An 11,596-nucleotide genomic window follows, 5' to 3' on the forward strand; every position below is an offset into this window, starting at 1 on the left:
TGTCCTGCGCTGACGTGAAAACCCCTGTGGCTCCGGGGAAACCGCTGTGGTTTGTGTCTCATGTGGTTCATGTTAAAAATTTCCCAACAGTGATAGACTTCAGCTGCCAGGATCAGGGAGAGCATGTGCATCCAGCATGAACAGCCCCCGCACGCAGCTCTGGGCCATTTTTTTATCCTTTTTCCTTTCTTTTAAATAACTATTGGGGCTCATAACAAGCACTGTCACTCCAGCACTGCTCCCCTGATTGACTTTGCGACAATGATCTGTCGAGGAGATGGGCACTCAAACAGCCACTCTGCTGCACTCAGGCAAAGAGGACTAGAGAGGCTTGGGTTGGGTTTGCTTCGGGTTTATTTTTTCCTAAATTTTTGTTCAATTTACTGAATTACTTCTCTGATTTTTTTAAAAACAGTATTGTAAAAAGAAAACTAATCACGAAACTGTAGTAAAGCAACTCAGAGGCTGAGTGAAAGCCACACACACACACAAAAATGCCAAACCTCAAAAAACAAAGGAAAATTTGAACTAAACCAGAACCCCTCATCTTTGAGCCATCCTGGAGCATCCTGCTACAGCAGAGGTCTCAGCACAGTGATCTTACGTATCATATATGCTCTAATAAATAGGTTCAATGAGTTGAGTTAAGGGCAGAGTTTAACTATTAACTCCAAATTCCCTTACTCTTATGGCTGTAAGTCAATCCCTTAATGTTACTTTAACACAATTTCTGACAGTTGAATAAAATCTATGGTCAATATTACAACCCTTCCTTCCTAAACGAAGGAAAATATATGTGTGATTTGCATCAGAAATGGTGGGAAACGCTGTGGGTGAGTAGGGGTGACAAATGTCCACAGCCCCACTGGCCAGGAATCCGAGCCTTCCATTTGCCTTCAGCTGGTTGGGCCCTCATACCAATCCCTAAAACAGCAGAACTGGCAAAACTACCTCCACACAGGTACAGTTCTCAGCACAGGAGCTGTGAGCAGGCAGACGTTAGAATACAAAGCTGTAAGATATATCTAAAATAATCCCACAAAAATCAGATGACACAAAGAATTCTAATACTTTCCTTTTGTTAAGATACAGTAACTGAGAATACAATGAAATTCTTCATGTTCAGTATCTCCCATTAGATCAATTAATATTCAGAGAAAGGCTTTAACATGAAGTTTAAATAATCATAGAAGGAGAAAAAGAACCACCAATGTTCTAGAAGCTTCTCTAGACCTTTCAATCAATTTTATTTATATGCAAAACCAAGAGAAACTCAGAAAAAACAAAGCTCCTCCTGATGCTAAAGCTCTCAATTTACTGACAGGCAAATGGCTTCATGCTGCCACTTAATCTCATTTCTTGCATAATGCCCTCTAATTAGCATATCAAAGTGAATTAATACTTCTAGGGCATTAGCAATGGGAAAATCTGCTCCAGGCTTCACAATAGCAGTTAAGCAAGAGCCAAGAAATCCTCAAAAACACCACAAACCACTTTGCATTGCAAAACTGTTCAATTTATTTATCCTCTCTCTCTAAACACTTTTACCGCACACTGTTTTACTACTGTTCACCAAACAAAATGATAATTGCCAAAGTTACCAGCATCTGTAATGCCTGTTTAGAATCTTAATTTAGATTGTGTACTTGAAGCTCTCTAGATGCTTCCATTGACCCCGTCATACACCACAGGACACACTGGAAAACTGTTGTTCTTTTAAAAAATGCTGTCAGGATAATATTATTAAATAACCTTTTCCACTTACAATAAATGATTAAAAATTAAATAATCTATGACAAAGCCACCTGCTGGACAATGAGGAATGAGAGATTGGCTTTAAATGTTGATGCATGACTGAAGTATAGCAAAAGGGTTTGACCTGTAAACACATGATACAAACCCACCTCCCTTCCAGGTGATGGATTCATATTACACGGGATATTCAGTGACTCACATTGTTACAGTCCCTGTCACTGTGCAACATGCATTGAACTGATCATTAACAAAAGAACGAAACACCTAAAAGAGCATAAAATTAGAGTAAGTGCGTAATGATTTTTACCGTTTGCTTTTATGCAAAACATGCTATTTTTATCCAGTTCCTGACGCAGTAAACACGTTTGAGCTCTTACAATCAGAGATCACAGCTTTTCTCCTTTAAAAAATGTTTTCAGAATCTACATTCAATCACAGGTCACTTTGCAAAATATAAATTTACAAACAAGGTCTAAAAACCCCTGAAACTTCATCACCTTAGGGCTCTACATCAGTCTTAAAAACAGAAAAAGAACATTGAGTGGGAAAAAAAAAAAAACCAAACCAAACACCCAAACCCTACCTCCAAACACCAGTACTCCCACCCTAAGCCCAGCAAGGGCCTGGAGCACCAAAGGAAGGCCAGTAACAAAGAGTAGAAGAAAATGCTGGGGGTCAGTGGGGTTCTCTGCATTTCTGTTTGCAACATGAAAAGGACAAAAAAGTACGGGAATAACAAAATACATTACGCTGGCTATTTATCTGGTACTTCGAGCCTTCCTAAAGAATGCACGTTACTGAAAAACACCCAGTGTTCAAGGACCAGGCTGCATTACCTTTCCTATTTAATTCCCCGCTTCCTCCCCAGTCCCGGCAGCACGATGGAGGAGCTCTAATGTCCAGCTGAGCTGCACAATTCATCTGTTTGGCTGATGAACTACTCCAACTCTATAAAAGCATGAACTGTAAGAGCTGACAGAAACTTTAATAATTTATATTAAATATTGATGTGAATTATTTACTCCATTCACACTTAAAGCCAGGAATTGCCTACCAGAGAAAAGCAAACGTGACAAAAGGTCAACACGCTGGTGAGAAAAGGCAGGCGGTGTCAGGCATGTGTTATCTGAACCATGCTGATCACCTTGATAAGCGAAGAGCATTAAACATGACTGCTGAGCAAACAAACAAAGCATTCTTCTCAGGGTGTCAATCCCGGCACTCCGACAGCTCCAGCTAATTCCACCGCGACGCCGGGACGCGCAACTCCGCTCGGGGCTCCGCTGCTTTGGGCTCGCTCGCGCACGGATTCACATTCATTCCTGCTGTTCATAAAAATATTCATCGAACCATCATGTGCACGATGTGCAAGGAATTGAAAAACAGCCTAAAATCTGAGGGCAGATCCAGACCGGACTGCCACGCGCTCCGCTCCGTAATTATTAATACAGCCTTCATTCAGATTTAAATATTGCGTTGCATTTGTAACAATTTAGAATGTCTAATTCTGCTTATATTTGTCTACGGTAGACTGCAAATATCATTATATTAATGTTTCACACAAATCAATGTTTAAATTGAAAAAAGACAGCATAATATCCATATCATCCAACTTTTCCATTGAAAGCTGCAGGAACAGAGCTTGATAAATGTGTTAAATCCTGTAAAAAAAAAAAAAAAAAAAAAAAAAAAAAAAAGGACTGTTTTGCATTCCCTACATGCCATGATAATAATTTATCTCTGAATGCAAAAATTCCTTAACTTACAACAAGCATCCTAAAATACACCACATGGTAACTGCTATAATTTGGTATTTTCAGATAAGCAAGCAAATGTGTTGAATTAAAAAATAAATGGGAGGACATGAAAGACAGCTATAAAATAAAATAAAACAAAATAAATCCCTGCTCTTGGTTAAATTAGTATTGACAAGTAGGGCCAAATTTATCCTCTACAGAGGGGGGAAAAATATCTCTGGAACCACTAATCCCAGTACTCAAGGTGAAGATGGATATTTAAATGCAGCAAGGAGCACCAGCAATGGGAAGCACTAAAGGTAGGTGCAGTCTCAGGTTCTGTGAGACAAAACACCACGAATTTCTCTGATGCCCGTAATCACCAAATTGCCATTTTCTCAACTAGAGAAGCGCCCTGGTAGAGATCCACAAAAGAACCAGGCTGCTGATAATGAATGTGTTGGAAACAGATGACCAAACGACAATCAAGACACTTTATTCAATTTATTTTTTCCTAGTAGGACATTTATGAAGAAAAGCAACGTCATTGCCATAAGGACAGCGCAAACGACCAAACGTTCTGCTGCATGGCATCATTTGTAATACATCTGCTGGCAATTAAAAAAAAGACATTCAAAAGTACAACCACTGGGTCAGAGACAAACCTTGGTACTGAAGCACAAGATGGGAAGCAAAAGCTAAACAATTTAAGCAGAGCTGGACGCACATAAACACACAGCACTGACTTCTTCAGGTAGTCAGGGAACAACAAAATATGTATTTAGCAGCCTGGAAAAAAAAACCAGGACTGCACATAAATATTTTAAACAGCTAAAGTGAGTAACAATAACATCACAGCTGATATTTAGAAAATAGCCAAAATGCACACACACACGCACACACACACATATATATGTATGCTATCAGTGCCATTTCATTGTTCCATCTGAATCCTCTCGTGTTCCGGCAGGATTCCGGGTTACAGTGTATTACTGAGAGTTGTTGGCATTAAACAACAGTTTACAAACGCTGAAAAGTTGAAATTTGTGCAGCGCAAGGGCAGAGTGCTGTGCGTGGCTTTTTACAACCCCACGGTGCCGACAGGGGTTAACACTTTCCAACTCTGCCGGAGCCACGCAAAGCCAGCGCTGCTCCAAGGAGTCCCCTCGCCGCGGGTTACAGCCTCTGCAGCATATTGACAAGGGGCGTTCCTGGCGAGTTGGGCCATGTCATCAATAAGGAGCTTTGCAGCGAGGCAGGGCCCGATGCAGCCCTTTAATCACAAGGACGGCAGCGCACGGCTATTTACAGTTGTAGCAATAAAAATAAAGGTAGCTTACACGGGAACAGCGAGGAATTAACCCCGTGGCTAACACACGATTTGTCTGGTTTTCAGAGCTTTTTTATTCATTCTTTGAAACAAACATCTATGCAAGGGGAGAACGTTCTTAATGAACATTTTCGTCCTCTCTCTTTAGACATAAAAAATAGTTGCAGCAGCCCGAGCAGCCGAGCAGGCCTTTTGCTTCCCCTGCGGACACCTCCTGCAGTCGAGAAGTTCATTAAGTTTTATGATCTTCCCAAGTCAGTCCTGCTTATAAGCCTCACAAAGGCCACAAATCTGGCAAACCATCATGTATGCCATTAGGCTTTACTAGGAAATGAATGCTATTTAGGGGTGGTGGTGACAGTAAATTCGGGGTTGGTTGGCAGCTATCATTGTTGCTGCTGGACTTAGGGAAATAAATAAATAAGTAACTGTAGATGTGCACACGGTTATGCACATGAATTCAGACATTTTTATAAACGCGCGATCGCGTCTCTACAAATGACTTTTAAAGACAAAAACCCAAATCATCTATCAATGCAGTCTAGGACCTAATAATATGTTGTTCCATTGGGAAATAATTGCAATTCCCTAAGACATTTTAAGACTACAAGAATTAATATATTTTCACTTCTTTCTCCGTAAGAATAACCAGGACCCCAGGTAGGGCAACATCCTGGGGGAAGCTTAATAAAATCACCAATCTGAAGGTGTTTTAGTCAGTAAAAAAGAGCTATTAAAAAGTCAAAGAATGGTGCAAATCAGTTTTTGATTCCTCCTGGCAAGACATGAGGAAACGGACTGTGACACAGGTATGCAACAGATGTGAGCGTGTGCTGCGAAGGCAACTTCACCGCTCCCAGTGACACCTCAGAGAGCGGGTAAAGCACAACCAGAGTCACTAGGTCCTGACTTGCTTATCTTCCTATTTTATTGGAGGGGCTTCAGTAGAACTTTGGTATAATTTTTCTTTGAACTAATTAAAGCCAGAGGTGGCAGTTTCTTTATGAGCACCGTGCTACCTTGTGGTTGCCTCTCAGAATACACACAGCTATTAATAGCTGTAAAGCACTTAAATGTATTATGCAGCACTTTTGAAAATGTTAAAATGTTAAAAAAGAAATGTCAGGCTAAATTCAGTAACTCAGTGATTTGCTTTGTACATGGTAAATACCTCACAGGGAGAAAAAATAAAAATCTTCAGCTCCTGACCCTGTGTGAGGCTTTCAGAAATAAGATGCATCCATTAACCCTTGCTGGGAAGTGACAGAGTGGCTCCATGTAAACTGAGGATTCCTCCTTGTGCTCTCTCCCAGCCAGTCCCACAAAGTCCTCACCGACTGTACTGAAAACTACTAAAATGCAAATAAATACGTAATTCAATATAAAAATTACTTAAATATCACATGACTTGTTTCCAAACAGACATGACTGCTAGGCTGCAGCCTCCCTCCTCACCTCTCAGAAGAAGACAGTGATAAAGCCATCACGGCAATTCCCACAACCAGGTAAACTTTGGTTCTGATCAGGAAGAATTAAACGCTGGCACATGACCCCATTGGAGGCAGGTTTAAGCACTTGGACCACAAGACAGTGCAGAGCCCTAAGGGGAGAGGGGACACCTCTGCTTTAGCTGCATCTCAGTCCCTTCCTTGCACTTCCAGTTTAGAATTGTTTGAGCCGTTCCCTCCCAGAACAGCTTCCACAAAACAGGCTACAATTTATTTTCACATTTTCTTTGCTTTAGCACACTAAGTAAAGCTTGCACAGACATTTCACCTCAATTGGGAGACCCTGAGTGAAGGTCCCCTTCTGGGTAGAGTTTTTGGTGGAGGTGTGGATCCATCTCCATCAATCACTCAGAGCATTAATCGTGTCCCTCCCGTGCTGCGGGGCTGGCAGGAGCTTGCCTTTGAGCAGGCAGACGCCTTCACTCTTCGCTGGTTCTCAGCAATATCACAAAAGAGAGATAACTTGAAAACTTGCTGGAGTTCTAGCAGCACAAATGCAGGATCCCAACTTACAAGTTATCACTGAAACACCCCGAAAGGTTTCAGACCACAGAGTCCCTTGTCAGGCTCCCCCTCGCCTGCGAGACGGCGGCGGCCTCACAAACACCCTGTGCCAGTAATCCCGCTGCTGAAAGGACTCGGGTTTTCTTCGCAGCTCACCTCTGACATGTGGCTGACTACACTTGCCTTTCAAAACACTGAGGCTAAGCCCTCTGCAAATAAAGTGACCGCGGGACCTACGCCTGCCTCCTTAATTGAAATGTGCCTCCTGCAAATGTCTGAACACTGAGGGCAGGTTGCTTTCCGGCTCCAGAGCAGGACGGGCAAAGAAGTTTAGGGAAAGGCAGGAAATAAACACAAGCCAAAGGACAGAAAGGGGTTACGAGCCGACCGAGGCGGAACGTAGGTAGGTGGGAAGGGAGAGGGATCATTCCCCTTATCCCGGGTAATATAATGCAACATAAAGCAGAATCAATCTTAATATTCACAACACAGTCAATACCCTAGTGCTTAGCTGTCAGCAGGAACTGAAGTGGATCCCCGGTAGCAAAGAAACCCTTGGACGTAAAGCACCATAATTCACAGAGAACCGCTCACTCCGGGCTCCACAGCTCAGATTTGCAATGATTTCACGTTGGGTTGTTTTCGTCCAGTTTTATTTTTTCAGTGTGGAATTAAGCAGAACGTTATTGAGTATCACAGAGAGCTAAAAACCCAGGCAATGGCTTTAGCTATATCTGAAAAAATGGCTATTCACTTTTAAATCCAGGTCATAATAAATGTTTTTGTTATTGTTAAATGTTCTTACTATTGTTAAATATTCTTATTCTCATTAAATAATATTCTCACTAACTGTCCTTATTCTCATAATACAAAGCAGAATACTTTGCAAATGTTCTTCTTTAAACAAACAAAAAAAATTTCCATAAATTCAGTTATGTGAAAAAATTGCAAAAAATCTCCTAAAATGCCCACAAGAAAAGCACGGAATTTTATTCCTGTCGCGTTAATGTAGATGAAAAAAACAATTGTACTTTTGAGATGATTTTTGAGAATTTTGGCGTTTAAAAGCACAGCGCCCGAGAGGCGCCGGAGCAGCGCCGGGCACAGTAGCGGGGTCGGGGCGCCCACGGCGGGGCCGCCGCGGGCTCGGCTCGGCGCCCCCGCCCCTCACAAAGCTCACGGTCCGGTCCCGGGGTTAAAACCCACGGTCACACCGCCCCGGCAAGTCTTTCACACACCGTCTGACGGTAACACGGCAGCGCGGGCGCTCCGGGGCCTCGGGGGCCGCGAGGGGGGACCCCCGCGCCATTCCACGGCGCTCCCGGCGCCTCAGGGGCCGCCGAGCGCCCCCGGCCCCGCGGGGCTGCCCCGGCCCGGCCCCCGCCCCCGGCGGCGGCGCGAGGGGCGCCCGGGCCCGGCGCGCCGCGAGGCAGGAGCGCTAAGATGGCTGCGGCGGCGGCGGCGCGGGCGGCCCGTACCTGTTTTCTCCTTGATCTCGCAGAGGACGCTGAACAGGGCGGGTTTCATCCTGTGGCAGTTCAGGGCGTGTTTCCTGCAAGAGAGCACAGGACAAGCGGTTAGCGCCGGGCTCCAGCAACATGGCGCCTTCCCGAGCCCCGCGCCGGGGCCGCTCGCCCCCCGGCCGGGGGTCCCGGGGCCGCGGGCAGCGAGAGCCGGCCGGAACCTCCCTCATCCCGCTTCACTTTTATGCGGAATTATCTTTGTGCAAACACCGCCCGAACGAGGGGGGAAAACCACCCCCCTTGTCCCCGTCCTGCGATATTAGAACTGATTTATTAAGGAGATTGGGCGGGGGGGGGGGGGGGGGGGGGAGGAAGGTGTACAGAGTTAACATTGTTTTTGTATTTATTGTGATTTAATACAGCCAGGGTTTGGTTTGGGTTTTATTCACACACACACACCCTCTCCTGCAGCAATATCTGGTCAGATTTATAATTCATCTGCTGCCACTTTGAGACAAGAAAAGAAAGAAAGAGATAAAGTTGTACTTTGAGGGATGGCCGGACAGACAGACGGATGGACGGCGGCAATAAGGCCGGTATCCACCGGACAGTGTCCAGCGGGAACGGGCAGGGATCAGCCACAGCCTCCCGTGCACCACAGTGACGGCAGAACCATCGCATACTTCTACATTTATTATATCTATATTTTCCTTAAGGAAAGAAATAATTAAATAGCAACTTGGCTCTGCCTTGGCTGCTGGTAATTTCTCTTACGGCCCCAAGAAGTTGCTCTTAATTGTGAGACTCCGGGTCTCTGCAGAGGAGCAGGAAGGAGAGAAACAAAAACCACACACACACACCAAAAATAATTTTTAAAAAAGAATAATAATAGTAATAATAATTTTTAAAAAAGACAAGGTTTAATTAGACGAAACCAACTTTGCTTGTGCCTCATCCAGGCTTTGGTCAGTGATGGTCATGATCTGATGGAGGATGTCGCCGATGTCCTGCTTCCTGCCGTCGCCGTCAGCCCCTTCGTGTCCGTGGGGAGGCGGCAGGGCCATGCCCCCCTGCACCGAGTGCCCGGCCAGGTTCACGCCGGCCAGAGTCTGCAGCATCCTGGACTGATCGTCCATGGCTCCGGGCCGGGCCGCGCTCCGGGCGGTCACGGCAGCGCCTGCCCCGCTCAGTCCCAGTGCCGCGCTCCTGACCGCGCTCTGCACACACACCACAAAAAAGGAAAAAAAAAAAAAAAAGCCAAACAAAACAGTAACAACAAAAAAAAAAATGTAGTATTTGTGTTTTGACCGGATCTCAGCTGTTTATTCCACTCTCTTCTCCTTCCCAGGGCAGTAAATCACTCTCTTCTTTAGTTACAATCTTCTTTCATCATCATCATATTGGTGCCTCGGATAAATGAGCTGAGCAGATTTCTGTGAGGTTTTCCTGGTACAATCTTCCTCCAAAGCTTTTTTTTTTTCTCCTTTTTTATTTTTTATTGTTGCTTTTTATGTCTTTCCCCACTTGTCCAAAAATCTTCTTTGCAAAAAGGCAAAATTAAAAAAAAAAAAATTAAATACAAAATCAAAAAAACTCGCTTTCAAATCCTTCAGAAGTTGGGAGGGTGCAAACAGCAAAAACCACAACAAACCAGCGAACACCCCCACCCCCAAATTGCAACATAAAAAAGCCAAGAAAACACAATCACAGAGGGAAAAAAAAAATTAATCGCCCTCCCCCCCAAATAACAAACGATCCCAAGTCTGTGCACGGGGGTGAGACAGCAGCAATCAAAAGTTTGAACTTGTGCAAAGAAAAGAGCGGAAATAACGGGGAAAGAACTGTAAAAAAATTAATTACACACTCTCTGCAAAGCAATGTGCAAAAATATCGGCCCGCCGGAATTTATGAGCCCCGCGCCCGGTGCCCGCGCGTGTTTTATGTTGTTTGATGGCCGCTCCGGTGAGGGATTGACAGGCTGCCAACGCCACTCACTCACCGCAGACGTGTCACCCTGTGAAGGAGCCGAGCGGCGCGCGAGAGGGAGCGGAGCGCCGGCCCCGCCCCGCCCGCCGGCCCCGCCCCGCCCCGGGCCCGGGCCCGCCCCGGCCCGCCCCGGCCCCGCCCCACCGGGCGTTCCCGCCCCGCCCCGCCCCGCGCGGGGCCCCGCCCGCCCCGGTCCGCGCGCGCGTCCCTCCCGCCGGGCCCAGCGGCGCCCGCGCTCCCGGGGCGGGCGGGAGGCGGCGGCCTCGCGCGGGAGCGACGGGCGCGGCGGCCAACCGCCGTGCGGGGGGGGCGGGCGCTGGCGGGGACATTGGCCAATCAGCGCACTCGGGGAAGCGCCGTGCCCTCCTGCCCCACCTTGGGCCCCGCCCCCCGACTGAGGAACTTGTGATTGGGCCGTTCGAACGGCCACGGGGGCGGGGCGAGCGGCCCGGGCCCCGCCCCCGTTGCCGCGGTGACGGCGGGCCCAGGGGCGGGGGTCCCGCCGGGCCGGGCCCGGTGCCGCCCGGAGCTCCCGGGAGCCCGCGGGAGGCCGCGCTTAGTCCGGGCCTGGGAGCTGCGGCCGTGCGATGGAGCCCAGGCGCCGGATGCACCGTCCCGGGCCGGTCCGTCGTGGCCCGTGGCTTGAGCGTGTCCCCGCGAAGAAGCCGCGGGACAGAACAGGAGCCTTTGGCACAGCCGGCTTGGCTCAGGCCGTGCGTGACCGGAGCTAATTTCAAATTATCTTTCTGTAAATCTGCACAGACCCCCGGAAATGGGAAGAGAAAAAAGCGCAGGCACCAAGGGTAATTGCGACTTCGTTCTCTCAGGAGGTTACCTGTAGATCGTTGCCACCCCTCAGATTGTCCTGACATGGGACACTCCCCTCCTTTCACTCCAACTGCCTTCAATCCTGGTCCATTTTGTTGGTGTCTAACAAAACTGTCCCCATAGAGACCTCTTAGGGAAACCCTCCATACGTGCAATGAAATTACACAGTGGCAATTAAAATGATCCTTAATTTGCTGTCTGTGCTCTGTCTGTGATGGACAATCTCAGTGGAGTCATGTCCAAACTCAGCCCTCATGCTCATCTAACCTTCCCGGTACTCTGGTTAACGCCTTTGGCTTGGCATGGGTCAAGCAGAGCTCCCCGCTCCTCCCAATCCCAGCTGGCATCGCCATCCCCACACCTTCCCTTTGGCCCTGGATGTCGCTGTGTGATCTGGACCCCTGTATCCAGCTTGCCAGGGTCATGTGTGGCTGGTGCGGATGGAGATGACTCATGGTCAACAAATCCATGGTCCCACTGTCCCCC

The 11,596-nt window shown here is 47.1% G+C and overlaps 1 protein-coding gene across 1 annotated transcript in view; it reads right to left on the reverse strand.

Annotated features, from left to right (window-relative positions):
* The window catches only part of PBX3 (PBX homeobox 3), a 102,100-nt gene extending 91,730 nt beyond the window's left edge, over nt 1-10,370 (reverse strand). Inside the window, exons 1-3 of the mRNA XM_082295403.1 lie at nt 10,296-10,370; nt 9,236-9,832; nt 8,312-8,385 (exon numbers count right to left, since the gene is read on the reverse strand). Coding sequence (XP_082151529.1) covers nt 8,312-8,385; nt 9,236-9,432 — 271 coding nt within the window. The 5' untranslated portion in view covers nt 9,433-9,832; nt 10,296-10,370. The remainder of the gene's footprint in view (nt 1-8,311; nt 8,386-9,235; nt 9,833-10,295) is intronic.
* Between the last annotated feature and the right edge of the window lie 1,226 nt (nt 10,371-11,596).

The sequence above is a fragment of the Coloeus monedula genome (assembly GCF_965178545.1).
Source record: "Coloeus monedula genome assembly, chromosome: 21".
NCBI classification, from domain to species: Eukaryota; Metazoa; Chordata; class Aves; order Passeriformes; family Corvidae; genus Coloeus; species Coloeus monedula.